Genomic DNA, 17294 nt, shown 5'->3' with positions numbered 1-17294 from the left:
GGCAAGAAAGTAGTCACTATTTAAAAGAATAAAAGAATTGGAAAGTTTCCAATTCTGTAATTTTGTTCTTGAACATACAAAACCTCCACAGATCAGGTCTGGAAAAGATAGGAGGATAAGACAGAAAAGAGTGGAATGGCAATAGCATCACCTAAGACAAAGGTAAGATACTGTGGAGTTTATCACACGGGAGGAATTTCTCTTAATTTCGAATGAAAAGAAAGTGGGGCCAGAATGCATTCACGTGAATTCACTAGTTCAGCGAATTTACGTAAATTCGAATTGCATTCGAACTGACTTCCCATTGCCTGAAAATAGCTTGCCATTGCCTGAAATTGCGTGTGATCACCTCTCACACAATAACGTGAAACCCCATTATTGCTTTTGGACTGACTTCCCATTGCCTGAAATTGCGTGTGGTAGTCTATCACGCAATAACGTTAAACCCCATGATTGCATTCGGATTGCCATTGGATTATACTTCCAATTTCCCATGTTTTTTCTCAGCACAGCAAATGGTCTTGTTATGTCTGATCTCAGAATGGCTGTAACAGAGGCAGTCCTTCAAAACCCGTCTCATTCCCAGTACGAAACATAATCAGGGCTGTGGAGAACTTCAGCTCCTGTCTTAGGTCTAAAATCAGAGATGGCAATGAAGCTCCTTTCTGCTGTCCCACTTGAGTTCCCATGAAGCAATGCAAGTGGAGCAGGGCAATCTGGCTGCTGTCCCTGATATCTGACTGGACATAGCTGTGAGATTACCCTGACTCTCAGATTCCTCACTAGGGTTTCACTTATATGCAGCTTGCCTCCTAAAATGGAAATGCAAGAATTTCCCCCAACTTGGAAGCAGAGCCTCATGAATGAAGAAGGGCATCCCCAGATCTCTAATGGGCTGGATCTGGACCCATGCCTGCTCTGCAGCAGCTCAGTCCAGTTGGTGTGCACAGATCAGAGCTTTGCCTCTCTTGATTTACACGAACTATAGAAATGTAGCGGACACAGGTAATTTACTACAGACTAAACAGCTTGTCTGGAAAACAGTCTTGAGTAGGTGTCTGGGCAGTAGGATTCTTGATCTGCCTTGCTGGATACCGGCCTTTTGTACACCCTTTCCTTTATTCAAGGGGCAGTCACAGCAAAGTCCTTGGCCTTCATCATAAAAGAGAAAATGGACATGACCTGTTTATTTTTTCCCCTGAGAAATAAAGCAATGGATGTTCTAACATGTGCTACAAATCACTCAATTTCAGCACTTGCATAAGACCCACCCCCCATTCAGCAGTGTAGCAAATGTAATCACACCTGAACCAGTTTCATGAAGATAGTCTATGGCACAGTACAGACCACCAGGAAATGGTGGCCTGCCAGCACTCGTTTTTTCTCCAGAGGGATGGCGCAGCCCCCAAACCGTGCACTGTCACTCCGGAGTAAAAAGAACCCAGTATTTCCGGGTTCTTTTTGTGGCACTGGAGTGACGTCGCGAGTGTGCCAGTGGCGCACTCGCGACATAAGCGAAGCACAGTGACATGTGGTCGCTCCGCGGTGCTTACGTCAAAATGGCGGCGCTATACTAGGGTTAGGGACTGTGAGGTTGGTGCATGGTCCCTAACCCTAAAATTGGCACAAGCACGGCGTTTCATGCCCATTTGTATCGGACCAATATTTCCCTTCTAGAGCTCCCAGTTAGAATTTGTCATCTTGCCACCTCACCTGTCGGTAGGAAGACAAATTGTTTTCAGCTTCAAGACGCAGATTAATCTCATCTTGTAACCTTAAATGAGAAAGAGGAAAAAAAAGTGGGGAGAAAAATCAGGCAGTCTTATTGAATTATTGGCTCATCTCTTCCACAAGGGACCAAGACCAAGGGAAAACACATCAAGGTCAAAGTGTTCATGAAACACTGGAACCTCTGCTAATCCCTGGCTGCTTATGTACTTGCACACTCAGTCTTACAAGATTTCTGCCCCTTTGGTTTCTGTATACAATGATGTCCATTATTATTAATTATTATTATGAATAATAATCTTGTGATTAATATAGTGGGGGCCCAGAAGGACTCAAGTAGGATGAGCGATACAACCTCTATCTCTCCTCAAGCTTAGAAAGTAGTGGGGTATTTGATCAGTACAACAAGGAGGGGTGACATATACCCCACATTGGAAACATGTTGTCACATTTATTTGTGGAAAGGGAGAGAAAGGAACTCCCACCTTCACTTTTGTCACTGTCAGGTGTCACTGTCACCCTTGCTTCAAATTGGTTTTAGCATTCAGTTCCTGTGGAAGAATGTTGGGAATACACAATCATTTCCAGCAAACCATAAGACATAAAAAGTAGGGAACTGCCTCCCTTTCTCCATTTCACAAAGGCTTTTATTAAAATACTGTGGCAGTCCTCTGAATACAAGAGGGGGAATAAAAAAATCCAGTCTTGTCTGTGGGTGGCCCCATTTTACTAATCTCCTGATCAACAAGGACCACCAAGTTTGTAATTAGAGGGAATTAATGAGGACCTGCAATGAAATATTACAGGGCATTGCAAGCCTAAGTTAGTGTTGCAGAGCAGGGATGGGTAACTTGTGGCCTTAGGGCTATATGCAGTCTTTGGCTTATTTGTGCACCTTCAGCCTTATTTCAGAGGCTCACTGAAAGTGATCAACATAGACTTTTGTCTGGAACACAACTCCCAGAATACTCCAGCCACTAAGGCCTAATTGACCACCTACCAAGAACAATTTTTCTCTGCAAAGACAATTACACTCTCCCAGTTGGTTAAAGGACTGTGTGGGTGAAAATTTGGGTCATATTTCCTCCCTATTCTCTGTTCCCTTACCTAGTAATGACAATAACATTATTTTATAAAGCCCTTTCCCCCAAAGGGTGGAACATCAAACATATATAATCAAACAGGGATGATAAAACACAACATGATAAAATGCTAAAATACTAAAATAATATGCTATATACTACCTGCCTTCTGACACCAGCTTTTAGTGTTTCAACCTTCTAATTTTGCTTCCTCGGATGCCCTCCTACCTTTAAACAAATACAGCCTTTTGGGGGCACAGGTTTTTTTTAATGAATTTTTAATGAAGAATTAATGAGGAATTAATTTTAATCTATTTTTACACCCTTGAAACTAATTATAAATGTAATTTTAAAGATTAAAAATACCCCTTTAGAACCCCTCAGTGGTCCTCAAAGACTTGACCAATTTAAAAGGTGACCTCTGACCCTGGCAGTTGTCTACCCCTGATTCAGAATGATGAGATATTAGAAACCTGGATTGCACCGTTTCCTTAATTGTAGTTTGTTGTGGCACCAGATCTTTCTGAAAGAGAAGGCTAAATGTCTCACAATACTATGATTCCCAGACTTTCATACCATTGAGCCATGGCAGTTAAAGTGGTGTCAAACTGGATTATTTCTGCAGTGTTGATGTAGCCAAAAGTAATATAACAAGTAGAGACAAAGTTAATTTACTGGTATGACAGAAGACACATAGGTAGACAAATATATTTCCTTTCCTTTCCTTATAAATCCTAAGGGCAGAGGTAATCAAACCGATAGAAATTATTTGATCCTTCCAAAAACTACTGAACTCCAGCTCCTAGCCATCCATGGTTAGTCCCAAATAGAGTAGTGTATTTAAACCAAGGCTGAGCTGAAACAGAGATAATTTGAATTGATTTCCTGACTCTACTCTAGTTGGGACAAACAACAGAATTTAGCTTTTGCCCACATAGGCAAAGACGAGAATGCTGGAAGTTGTTGTTCCAAGTACCTGAAAGGACATACAATTCTCATCTCTTAAAGAAAAGACAACAAACAACAAGTTATCTTTGAAATACTGGAATGAAGAACCACAATTCATTTAGGATTGCCCAACTGGATCTGGTGAGAGCCAGTGAGGTGTAGTGATTTGAGTGTTGGACTAAGACTCTGGTGATCAGAGTTTGATTCCCAGCTGGTCTAGATCAATGGACGTAATAGTGCCACTCTATTCTGCTTTGGTCAGACCTCACCTGGAATCCTGTGTCCAGTTCTGGGCACCACAATTCAAAAAGGATGTTGACAAATTGGAGCATGTCCAGAGGAGGGCGAAAAAAAATGCCTTATGAGGAATGACTTAGGGAGCTGGGTATGTTTTGCCTGGAGAAGAGATGGTTAAGAAGTGATATGATTGCCTAGTCTAAGTATTTGAAAGAGTGTCACACTGAGCATGGAGCAAGCTTGTTTTCTGCTGCTCCAGAGACTAGAACATGGAACAATGGATGCAAGCTACAGGAAAAGAAATTCCATCTCAACATTAGGAGGAACCTCCTGACAGTAAGGGCTGTTCGACAGTGTGGTGAATCTCCTTTCTTGGAGGTCTTTAAACAGAGGCTGGATGGACATCTGTTGGGAATGCTTTGGTTATGATTTCCAACATGTCAGGGGGTTGGACTGGATGACCCTTGTGGTCTCTTCCAACTCTATGATTCTATGGTTACGAAACTGACTGGGTGACCTTGGGCAAGTCACATGTTCTCAACCTCAGGGGAAGTCAATGGCAAACCTCCTCGGAACAAATCTTGCCAAGAAAATCCTAAAATAGCATCGCCTTAGGGTCTTCCTAAGTCAGAAATGACTTGAAGGCACATAACAACAAACAACAATTGAATCTGGCATAGAGTTCTCCTCACCAACCAAACCTCAGCTTTCAAGCAAAAGATGTCCCTTCCTAACAAAGCAATTGGGACAACAGAGCTGGATGTTTCTCCGCCTGTTCTCTCCTTGTGAGGAAATAGTCCTGTGGGGAGAGGACAGCTGTGACTGAAAGGTGTGGTTTGGAAAGTGAAGGAGGACACGTACCTTTGTCTCACTTTTGAGAGCTTTACAGTACCTTGTCCTGCTCCGAGATCAGTTAAGGATTAAAGTTATAGAAGCACCATCCTGAACCCAATCTGGCAACCCTACTTCTTTAAAGATTACAATAGTGAACAGGAATAAATTATATTTAAAAATTAACATTCTAAGCTATGTATTAAACATGTTTTTAAAAAGCTGTTGCCACACTTTAAGGTTTCCAAAAACTGCAGTTTTTTGATTTTCAGGACTAATAACTTGTGGCTATTGTTTGGACCACAGTGATAAGAAATATTCAGTGTGGGGCATCTGACAGAGTACTGGAAGTAATTAGACAGTCTAATAGTGTCTAACATTTGCACAGGCAAGAGCAGAAATTTTTATATGGTGACCAAACATTTGTACACTTTTGGAGGAATCTATCACTATTTATGACATTAGATTCAACTGCCAGTCTGGTCAACCTCTATACATGGAATGCATATTGTTCTTCCGCTGAGGCTGCAAAACAATTGGGCTGCCCCTAGAGCTAGTGAGTACATGTTTTACTCTTCTTGCAAATTGATTCTTTCTGTGCCTCCTCATTGTGAAACTGGAGTCTTTTATGTTTTTTGGTGATACTTTCAGAAGAATTTTGCATAGAATGCATTTTGTATATGAAGAGTTGAGTACAGTATAAGATACCGGGAAGAGAACATCTGGTCCAGCTCCTTATCCCCAGACAGGCTCAGCACTTTGGATAGTTTCTTTAAAGTTCAGACAAAACCCAAGAGCAGGTTCATCATTCCACTGGCTTGGGAAATACCAGGTCCAAATGCAACACAGCCTTACAGGAAAGAGTGGATCAATAAAAGGTACCCACAAAAGAAAGGGCACCATAGCTGCAGTTTTCAGACTTTCTATTTTTTTAGTGATTAGTACCAAATTCACAAGAAATGTTGATTAGAACCAATGGGCTTCACCATAATTTCCTGGTAAATTCAAAATGTGCCCTGGAATAGTCCCCACTCCCTTTGTGGCTTTGTGCTGCAGAAGACAATGAGCACTGGTGGGCAGGCTGCCCATTATGGCAACCTGCTGGCCATTATGTTGTTCTCATTAAACAACTCCTAATATGGTTCAAAGGAACCACAAGGTTTCCCATAACTGTTCTGAATTCTATTCTTTATAAACCAGCTTTTCCTAACCTATCACTTTCTAGATGTGCCATGTAGTACAACTCACATCACTCCTAGTCAGCATAGACTCTATGCTGTGGAGAGTGCCAAGTTAGAAGAAGCTATTTTAGACCAGTGTTCCTCAAAGAACTGCTATTGGTCCCTGGCGAGATTCCAGGACAGTAAATGACAATTGCAGTCAACAAGTGCTAACATGGTGCTGGTCCCTTGCACACTGGTGAAAAACATTGCTGCTCCCCTGCATTAGGTATCTTAAGAAGCACTGCTTTAGATAACTCAAGTAAGTCAAGACAAGACAAACCACATCCTGAATAATTCTGTTCCATCCTCAGAAGGGATAATTAGAATTGTAGTGTGCAAAATCGACTAAAAAAAGTAATCAAAAAATAATCTCTCTCTAAGTGACAATTTCCCCCAACACTCCTGTATATTGTTTTCCTGCTCCATCTCTCTCTCTTTGCCCATTTCAAGATACACCACTACCACACCCAATCAAGATCTTATGGACAGTTTTCTTACTTTTGCCGAAGATTGTTGAGGTCCTCCAGCAAGTTGTCCCTCTGGATCTCCAGCCGAGCCTTAGAATTGGAGAGTTGATCTACTTGGTGGCGTAGCTCCCTCACCTCCTCCTGGTAGATATCAGCCAACTTGGTGGGCTCCTTGTCTCGGATTTGGTTGAGCTCAGCTACCAGAACTTTGTTCTGCTGCTCAAGGAAGCGGACCTTCTCAATGTAGCTGGCAAAGCGATCATTCAGCTCCATCATCTCCACTTTCTCATTGGTGCGGGTCTCCTTGAACTCAGTGTTGAGAGCATCAGCCAAGGAAAAATCCACCTTCTCGGGAGAGAATTTAGGGCCAGCACGGAAGCTGAGGCTGGAGGTCCTCAGCTTAGTGACAGAGACCCGGCTGGTGGCACTTGAAGGCAGGTACCTGCGGCCGGGTGAGAACCTCAGGGCATGATGGACAGAGCCGGTTTGTGAGCCAAAGCGTCTCCCGTAGGATGACAGCCTCTGCCCTTCCATGGTGAAATCCCTTCTCCAGGCTTTGCAGGCTCAGACAGCCTTCTCTCTGTGTGCTGCAAAGGGTTTTTATACAAGAAGGTTAACCATCCTTGGGCATTTGCGTGTGAAGGGCTGGAGAGGGGAGGGAGGAATGGGTTGTATGCCAGATCCTAACATCTCACATTGACTATGCCAAGTGCCCTGTGTCCTGACATAGCAGCAAAAGGAGGACATTGGGGAGAAGCTTAGACATTTCTTGATGGAGTAGAGAGAGAATACACTTGGATTAATGATGTATTTGTACCCATCTGTAATGACCAACATAATTCTCTGTTGCTGCACATCACTGTAGTGGGATTGCCACAAAACTAGGGATACCCCCTTTGCCTTGGAACCACAAGGGCACTGATCACAGAAACTCAGTTAATCTCTCTCTCATTTTCACACTGGAGTGGTTCTTGCAATGCTTTGGCCAGAATACTCATTTACATGACAAATGGCACTCCTCTGCTTGTATAGCCAACAATCACATAATGGTCATGTTTACATGAATTGCTTAGTTCTAGAAAGGCTCAAAGGCAATTGAAGTCACCCCAAAGATGTAAGCTGCCTGTCCAGAGAAGGCTTGCTCTGGTGAATTTTTAAACTGAGTTTTTAGTTTGAGTCAGCTCTGTCAGAAAGCCACATTGTGTGGTGTTGAAACTCTGTGCCCTGTTAACAGTACAGTGGGCTCTCGGTGTCCACTGGGGTTAGGTTCCAGGAACTTCCATGGATTCCAAAATCTGTGGATGCTCAAGTCTCTTTATATACAATGGCAAAATGAAATGGTGTTCCTTATATAAAATAGCAAAATCGAGGTTTGCTTTTGGGAATGTAGGTTTTTAAACAACATTTTCAAGCTGTGGATGCTTGAATTCATGGATAAATTATCCATGGATGCAGAGGGCCAACTGTATAGTGATATCAGCAATTATTAGAAAACAGTGAAGAAAAAGCACTCTGCATGTGGTTGTGGGAAGGAGGAAAACAATGGGCATGCCTCTGCGCTTGTATAGAATATCTTCTTCCTCACTGAATAACTGCAGTCAACCCTGAACTGCCTGGACTAAATTGATCAGAAAGTATAACTTCAATGGAGACTTGGGCATCATTTTTAGAAATTAAGCACTGAACACCCAGCTGTCTTTCCTCCATGTACCTGCTGTCTTCTCTTGCTAAAGCTGTCCAAATGACAGAACTTTGATTCATCTCACCAGCCAGCTGAGCAAAGTAGTTGAGAAGCTAATTAAGAGAGATTTAAATTAAATGTCTCTTTGAACCCCAAGACTAGCTTTCCACTCGAGTGGTTCTTTAAAGGCAGCACCAATCAAAAATCAAATAAATAAATAAATCTTGTTCCACAGACTTCTAGACTTCTTGTCAACTGAAACTCCAGGAGAAGACATATCTGATGCCCATGGAGAAGAGAAAAAGTTGGGAGGGGTGGGTGAGTCAGGGGCTCATGGCACAGTGGCATCTTATGGTCCAAGTAGGAGGGGGTAAACTCAGCCTGGTATTTTGAGTGGCACCCACCTCCCTCCCCACCCATAAGCTGTCTATGGTTGACTGATTCAAACCATTCAGTGAAAACAAAGGCAGTGAATCAACAGCTGTGAAGCTTGCCTAGCAAACATATCCTTTAAATGAGCCTTGCCCAGCCTGGTGCCTGTAATAGCAGTAGCAGGGGATGATGAAAGCTGCAATCCAACACAACTAAAGCACACAAAGTTGGGAAAGGTTGCTTTAGTAGACCTTCTCGGGGCTGTGGAGTCTGTTGTGTTAAAGACAAACGAGCCAGGGATAATTTGGGACATTGATGAGTTCTTTAAATAATCAGCTTAGAAATCAGAGATCTTCTCTTTAATTCTCAACCAGCAAGGTGAAGGGATCCTACAGACTTACAAGAAAATTGGGAATTATGAATATTAAGAGGCAGTCAGTATAGCTGAAATTTTGGATGTGGGTACTGGTAAGGCAGAGACAGAGTTTGGGCTTGTGGATACCTGGCTCAGAGAGGGCTATAGAGCAGATCAGTTGGAGCACACATGTGCACTCTTGGCCTACATGCAAGATGCAGGAAAATCTGGGGCTCTGCTCCAGAGCAGTGATGTCACTAGAGTTGGTGTCACCCCTTGGGGTAATTCATGGTGTCCCCCCCCAATTGACCTCCTCTCATACCACACCATACAGAATCCTTAGTAATGTTTTTTGTACTACTGTTAGTCATAAATCATAATTCCCATGTATCATTGAATATAATGGCAATAGTTGTGACATAAAAACTAACACAATTAAAATTATACTTTTAAATTACAATATCATGTGCACAACCTAAATGTATTTACATATACATAGTTTAATGTGCTTAAAGTGAAAATATGGTTAAAAATGTGATGATTTTAAAGAATTTTTAAAAAACAATTCTTAATTTTTAAAAAATAAAAATTATTTTTTTGACATTTGAAATTTTAATTTTAAAAAACTTGGGTGATCTCCTTTCTCCTCCCACTCAACATCACCACACTCATACCAACTCTTCAGCATTTTAATGGGATGCAGGTTAATGCCACAGCCTGTTTCTGCCCAAAGGCAGATTCATGAGGAACAATGGTGTCGACCCCTTTTAGGGTTTCACCTGGTGCAGTCTGCACCCCCACGCACCCCTAGTGATGCCACTGCTCCAGCAGTAAGTACTCCTTTTTGCTTTCAGGGTTGGCTGAACGCATTAGCACTGCATGGGCACTGAAAGTGGCTGGGTATTCAGCAAGGGAATGGAGAGCTTCCAACACAATGAATTAAGAGAAGCAAATAGGAGGCTGAGGAGCAAATTACGAGAAGCAAACAGAAGGCTGTCTGGCAGTGGCTGAGTCTTGTTTGTCAAGCATTACCCTTCCAAATTCCTCTAACCTTTCAGTCTCTGCAACTGATTTTTTACACAGAGCAACAGTGAGAATATATCTACTGAGGGGGGAAAAGAGGCAAAGAGAACAAACAGCAAAAAATATTGTTGCAGCCATTTGTTAGAGCTCCTGCGGTGGCCCTCCAGATGTTGATGGAGTCCCAGCAGCCCTAGGCAGTACCCCTAACGGTGAGGAATGCTGAGAATGGTAGTCCAACAACAGCTGGAGGGCTATATTTTTAAATGAAGACTGATCTAAGTGTAGGCATTATAAATGTAGATGTTTCTAAATGAAGAAACTATAGATTTTAATTACAGTGATGCTAGAAATTTGGAGACTGAAGAAAAATGAAATGGGAGGCAGAATTCTTATTTGGGAGCAATACCTTCATTGTCCTCTATAGTTATACCCTTGGATGAATCCCTGCTCAATTTAAAAGGTGGGCCACTAAAAAGGAACCTTTATAGGGCACCTTTCCCCAATCTGGCAAAATTCCAGTTGTGTTGGACTACAAATCCCATAATGCCAGCATGCCTTGTAAGTTGTGGATAATGGAAGTCATAATCCATCACTTTGGAAAGATATCAAGTCGGAGAAGTCTCCTTGGCTGGGGAGTCTTTGGCCTTCTATTGCTTCTCGACCTTTTGGCTGGGAAAGCATTCTCTAAATGTATAGTATCTGTTTTGAATGACAGTTCCCAGGATCCCTTGCCATTGGCCGTGCTGGCTGAGGAGTTGGACTCTTTATGTGCTAAAAGATACTAGAGGGCTAAAAGGTCCCCCACCTCCCTGCTTCAGAAGAAAGAATGACTTTTATAATGTCCTCCCTTCAAGGAAATCAGTTGTCAGCTAAAGTAGTCCCTTCCCATGAAATCCCCATAGAATTCCCATGCATTGTAGGACAATTCCTATGTGGATAGGAGTGTTACAGCAGTGCTACAACACAGTTTGCTTCTTTCCTTTTGTGCCCAGCTGGGGGGAAACCAGTCCTTGGTAGGCAAGCTGTCTCCAGAATGTTTTATAGCCTTCACTGCCAGCCACACCTCTGGCCCATAACCAAGTTCCCAGCCCTTAGCACTCACCAAGGCCCCCACTTCTGACCAGCTCTTGCTGACCAGGCCCTCACCCCACTGGAGCCAGAAGCAGACAGCCCTACAAAGGCCTTATTAATGGACCCAAGGTTGTGGCGTGAGCCCCTTTCTTAGAACAGAGGGGGCTCTGTACTCCACCTCCTGTCCCAAGGTGTCCAGCTTCATACTCATCTTGGCAAGATTTATACCTGCCCCCACCCCAATATGCCACTGGGTTTGCTGGAAGAAATGCGACCAACTGCAGGAACACTGAGTCTCTGAAAACTTCAGCCTGGGAAGGAATCAGCAACACAAAGGCAGCAAAGTTAATGAGGAAAAAGAAAAAGAAAACACATTGTTAAAAGCCCTGTTGAAGGGTTCTAGACAGCAAAGCTGGCCCCAAATCTTCTCTCACCCCATGTAGGGCACAGACAAAAAGTGGTGCTCTAGCAAAAGACTCTGGAGTATGCTTCTTGGGTCATGAACGGGGTTATTCAGACAGTGAAAATAATCCAGGATGAATCCGGGTTGAATCTCCGTTGTTCACACACATCCCAAATGCACGCCATTAAGTTTGGGGGGGGGGGGAGGGCTGCCAAAAAACCACGTAATCTGGGATAATTGATATTGGTTTCCCCCTGAGTTTTTAAAAAAATATTTGCATCATTGGCAGTGTGACTAACTGATGCAAGTAGACTCAGGTCTGCATGCCTTGAATGTTTTACGAATGCATTTGCATCATTGACTCCATCTTTATTCGAGTGCTGACATGTGTGAGCAACACATGAGTGAGATAATTTGCATCATCACACTAAAAAAACAATGTCTGAAACATCCGTGTAGTCTTTCTTCATGGTTTATTGCCGCACTGCAGGTGGGAGTTATACTTCCTCCCTAACCCACTGGCACTCAAGACAGCTAGCAATAATAAAGATAAATAAAACAAATATAGTTAAAACATAGCACAGATTAATTAAAACATGGAACATGGAACAGATTAAAACACAGTTAAAAGCATCTAAATAAAAGTTGCTCATTAGCAGTACCTGGAACACAGACTAAGAGCCTTATTGCATTGCAAAAGTAAGATGAGAGGCAGTGAGATAAACCTGACTTTCTGTTTACCACTCTGCAATGTCCTCAAAGCACTTCTGTTCTATTTCCAGTGTAAATTATCATAAAAGCATGCATTTTGTCCTGCTGGGAAAATCCAAAAGCCATGCTTTTAAGACTGTGTCCTTCAGAAAAGAGAAATGAAATACTACAATGTCACGCAAGGAGATAAGGAGAAAGTGGCTCTAAGGCTGCATCTACACCGCAGATTAATGCAGTTTGACTCCACTTTAAGTCTCACGTCTCAGAGGTGGGACTTGAGTGGCCCTTTGGATGTTGTCAGACTGCATCTCCCAGTATTCATCACCCCAGCTATGCTGGTTACAGCTGCTAGGACAATAACATCCAAAGGGCTGCATAATGTCAATCAATGGATGATTTTGGATGATTTCCCTTTGGCTGCTCCTCACCTAAGATAACTATCTTGTCTGGCCTGTTGCACCTGATAAAAAATCAGCTTTGGAAAGAGGGTTGCCAGTGCCCCTAAAGCTGGCCTCTTTCTCTCTGGCTAGAGCCCCATTGTTTTCCCTGAACAGAGGGCCTGAACCACCAGACTGAGTTACATTTGTGCTTTCCCAGTGGTGTGCCAGCTCCCCAGACAGGCAAGATAAAGAAGGCTTCATTGCTATGCGCAGGCAGCTTGTTCCCCTCTTGCCATCCTATTCACAGCACCAAACTCTTGCCCGGCAGTCCAACAACAAACCTTTTCATCCTGTTCCAATGGCGACACGGCTTGAAAGACTCAGGCGCTGGCAAACGGTGGCTTTGGCCTCTCTGTGCATGGAGCTGGAATGGGGCTGAGAGGGGATTAAGGCCGGAATGAGCCAAGGACAAGGGGGATCCCCCTCATTTCCAGAGTTGTAGGGTTGTAAAAGTCCCATGAATAGAAAAGTTGCTGTGGTGCTTTGGGAGGTTGATCCATGTCCATGCACTGGGAAGCCATGCCACATAGGGTCATGTAAGGGCACAAATGTGTCTATGACAGCAAGATGGGAGTCTGAAGGTGTAAACTAGTATGGTGTTTTTCTAGCTCCATTTTTGCAGTACTGGAGAGTGTGGTGTGTGCTGAAGACTGTGGCTGGAATGGTTTAAAGCCAGCGGGGTGGTATCTTTATCTGTAATCAATCTGGATTTCAGAATCAGCCTGTGTGAGCATAGAATGACTCATTTCATTTCAGTCATTTTCCAACCCTGTTCCTTCCTGGGAAGTCTGAGGGAGCACTATCAAATGATGATGAGATGATGATGATGACATGACATCAAATGATGATGAGATGAGAGCCATTGTGGTGTAGTGGTTTGAGCACTCTGGAGACCAGGGTTCAGATCCCAGCTCAGCCATGTAAACCCACTGGGTGACCGGCAAATCTGACTCTCTCGGCATCAGAGGATGGAAATGGCAAACCCCTCTGAACTTGAAACTTGCCATGAAAACCTCATGATAGGTTTGCCTTAGGGTTACCATAAGTCACAAACGACTTGAAGGCACTCAACAACAACAACTGTTAAATCACTAAGTCCTCAAATTCTCTCCCAAACTTCCTCAGGAGCGAAATGAGGGCCTTCTGTCATTTTTAAAAGGGTCAAAATCTTTTTTGCGAGGCTTAGGCTCAGTGCCAATTGCCTCCTATTAATTGTCCTTTATGTCCCTGTCCCCATGGTACTCATATCAGAGGTGGCTGGTAGTTTGTATGTCACTGGGATGTTGAGTCTGCACTGAGGTTTAGACTGAATTGTAAAGGAGCTATGCAAGACATCGGTCTCTTTCCCCTAATAGGTTCGACACTGTGGAAAGTGCCTTTAATTCAGCCCGAAACCCAGATTTACTATCCCACTGAAAGGGAAGCCACTAGGCAGCACTTTGTGGAAGCCTGACTTATTCATTATGCCACTAGTTTTCTGTACCATTGAAGGTCTCTGTACCATCTATCTCCAAAGTTGCCTAAATTGGTTCTGTAACAGTTCCCTCCAGTGATTTTGAATTACATGCAGAGCCTCCATGAACAGAGAAAGTTTTTTTCTTCAGAAAGTTACTACCCATGTAATAATAATAATAATAATAATAATAAATGTGGGATCTCCTCCCTGTATCTTTATAAATTTTGATCATGCTTGAATAGGATTTTTCTTGTAGCAATTACAAGTACAGAAACCTCAGGTGCTTCCACATTTTCTTTGTTCACTTTTTACAGGACATCTAAATGACTCTGTGATCAAATAATTGCCATCCTGTATTTTCACAGTGGTTTCCCCTCCTCCTTTTCTTAGGCCACAATTTTTTCTATTCTATCAGAAGAAGGGAAAAACATTGCAAACTCTACAACTGTAGATGGCCTTAGTGCTATTCTTCCTCTATTTTTGAGCGTGTGGGATTGATGTGGGCTCTGGCATCATAGACAGGTAAACCTACTATAGTTCAGCAGAACATTGATTATATATAGCTTTTCCAGTGGGCATCATGTTTTCATCCCATTGGCTTTGTTTTTTCTCTATCAATTTTTTTTCTCTGTTATTAAATATTATAAGAGTAGCAAAGGAAGGAAGCCTGCAGCATGGTGTGATAGATAGTAAATTTACAGCGCTTTATAAATAAAGGTTAATAATAATAATAATAGCTTGAATGTTGAACTAGAACTATGGGAGACCAAGGTTTAAATCTCTACTCAGCCACAGAAACCCACTTGGGTGCATCTATATAATAATAAAACAAAGCATCACTTAAATGGAAGAAGCGTGCAATACTATATCACTATGATGCTAATTTTTAAAATTATTTTAACAAACTCTTTGAAGTCACACTAATTAACCACTAGATTAATTTCCCCTTTATATGTTTTAAAATAACTTTTTTATTTTATAATGGGGGTAGGAAAAGGGTGGCTCTACAAATTTTGTTTGACTGCAATTCCCATCAGTCCAAGCCAATACAGACAAAGGTAGGGATTATGAATGTTTTAGACCAACAGCCTCTCTCTCTCTGGCATATTCTGCATCCTGCTTCATAGTACTATTTCAGTGGTATTGGTTTCCCTATTTTGGTATTACTAGTTAATACTACTGTTATTAATTGAAATACTGATTAAAAATAAAATACAGTAAAATGATGCCCACAACAAAGGTTTTTATACTGAATGTTTGAGGAGCTGTAAGATGTAAGACAACCAGAATGGTATAGTAGTTTCAGTGTTGGACTATGACTCTGGAAAGCAAGGTTTGAAGCTTGGCCATGGAAACCCACTTGGAGACCTTGAGGAAATCACATTCCCTCAGCCTCAGAGGATGGCAATGGAAAACTGGCTCTGAAGAAATTTGCCCCCAAAAGTACCGTGACAAGTTTGCTTTAGGGTCACCTTAAGTCAGAAATGACCTGATGGCACACAAGAACAACAGCAGCATGTCACTTGGATGAACTGAACCTTTATCCTTTGTACACTCAGCATCCATGTCATCATGACTACCAGTAAAAATAGAACATATTGGAATGAAAATGTTTAAACTATACTGCAAAAAAGTGCAATATCACTGGTAATGAGAAAAGCAAATTGTCAGTCCATTTATGGAATACACTGGTAGAATAATTATTGTGGTCACTAGGGCCAGGAGCCATCCATCTGGAAGGTGCCCATGTGCAGTTGAGGTCCTGCCACACTGCATCTGGGTTAACCCAAAGCAAGTTACCCGTTCCCTTTTTTACTCTATGCACCAACAGTAAATGTAATTCTCCGTGTGTGTCCCCTTACGCAAACAAAATATCCTAACCTATGCACAGCAGAACAGCAGCAGCATGGTTGGGGAGCATCCCAAATTTTGCATATGTCCCAAAAAAGGAAAAAAGGAAGGAATGGGGGAGGGAAATGTAAAAGAATGGGAAAATAGCTCAGTAACTAAGCTTGCTCAAAGGCCATGCAATACTGTCTGTTAAAGCTGAGAAAGAATGGGGTAGGAAGAAGAATGGGACGGAGCATCACCGATCAGGGCAAGGCTGGTTGGCTCCCTGAAAGGGAGCACTCCATATTGGAACAATTTGTTACACAGCCTACATCTGTATCTCCTCTTCAAACAGGTCCCCTATAGTGTCTGGATAAAGTGGGTTGAACCCCATCCGTCTTGGCCTGACCACGATCTGTTTGTAACCCTGGGAGAGAGCATGACTGGGCAGAGATGGGTGTTTGTGTGATTTATTATGTACTAGAGGACTTATTAAAGCTTTGACCACCACGTTCACTCTCAGCAGGAGTTCTCCCGAGGAAGGCAGTGTCTTTCTGACCCCCGAATTTCTTCAACACAAAGACTATTCATAGTTCCTGGAACATTATACAGCCTGGCTTAAGGTGAGGGAACTATCCAAAAGAAGTTATTGTGCAAAAATGATTTGTATGCAGGGGCAGGGTCTGAAAGCAAGGGTTGTGGCAGGTTTGTATGTGTCTTGAGACAATTCCAGGGAAGGCAAGTCGTGTGGGACTGAGGGTGGCATCATCATAAAGTTTGGCTGGAAAGTTGAGAAAACCCAGAAGAAAAATATGGGATGTTTTGGAATTAGTTTACTGCAAGGGTACACAAGCTATTTGGCCTCCGGGGACCAATCTCCAAGGATTTGAGGTTGGCATACAATAAAAGCCTGTGTGGTGTAGTGGTTTGAGCACTGGACTGACTCCGGAGACCAGGGTTTGAATCCCTGCTCAGCCATTGAAATGCACTGGGAAGGCATATTCTCTCAGCCCCAGGGGAACAAGGCAAAGGCAAACCCTCTCTGAACAAATCTCTATGTACAACATAATTTAGTCAAACAGGTTTTAGGTGTTTCTGGGTGGTGCCAGGTTCTTGTGGAAATTCTTACACAAGAGTTCTTACTCTGATCTCTGACTGATGTGTCCCTTTAGCAACAGTGGGTGAGGAGAACTGAATGCATCGGATTAAAATATCCAGTCATATCCAGCTACTGCAAATCCCGAGTAACATTTAATTATAATTTCTGCACACCCAATGGTGCCTCACTCCTATCTTATTTTCAACATTTTGTTCTGTCAGTCTCACATTGTCACCGCCACTCTGGGACCAATTAGCAATTGCTTAACGAATACAGAAAAGCAGCCACCAAGGACAACTCTCACTCGCAACAACCTGGGGCTGGATTTGAACCGTTG

At 42.6% G+C, this 17294-nt stretch overlaps 1 protein-coding gene across 1 annotated transcript in view; it reads right to left on the bottom strand.

The window, feature by feature from the left end:
* Positions 1–7114, bottom strand: part of GFAP (glial fibrillary acidic protein) — a 28818-nt gene extending 21704 nt beyond the window's left edge. Inside the window, exons 1-2 of the mRNA XM_089532040.1 lie at positions 6548–7114; positions 1714–1774 (exon numbers count right to left, since the gene is read on the bottom strand). Coding sequence (XP_089388166.1) covers positions 1714–1774; positions 6548–7050 — 564 coding nt within the window. The 5' untranslated portion in view covers positions 7051–7114. The remainder of the gene's footprint in view (positions 1–1713; positions 1775–6547) is intronic.
* Positions 7115–17294: the final 10180 nt, after the last annotated feature.

Source organism: Sceloporus occidentalis, unplaced genomic scaffold (assembly GCF_023333645.1).
Source record: "Sceloporus occidentalis isolate IW3139 unplaced genomic scaffold, rSceOcc1.0.p SCAF_7, whole genome shotgun sequence".
NCBI lineage: Eukaryota > Metazoa > Chordata > Lepidosauria > Squamata > Phrynosomatidae > Sceloporus > Sceloporus occidentalis.
This window is presented reverse-complemented; position numbering and strand designations above follow the sequence as displayed.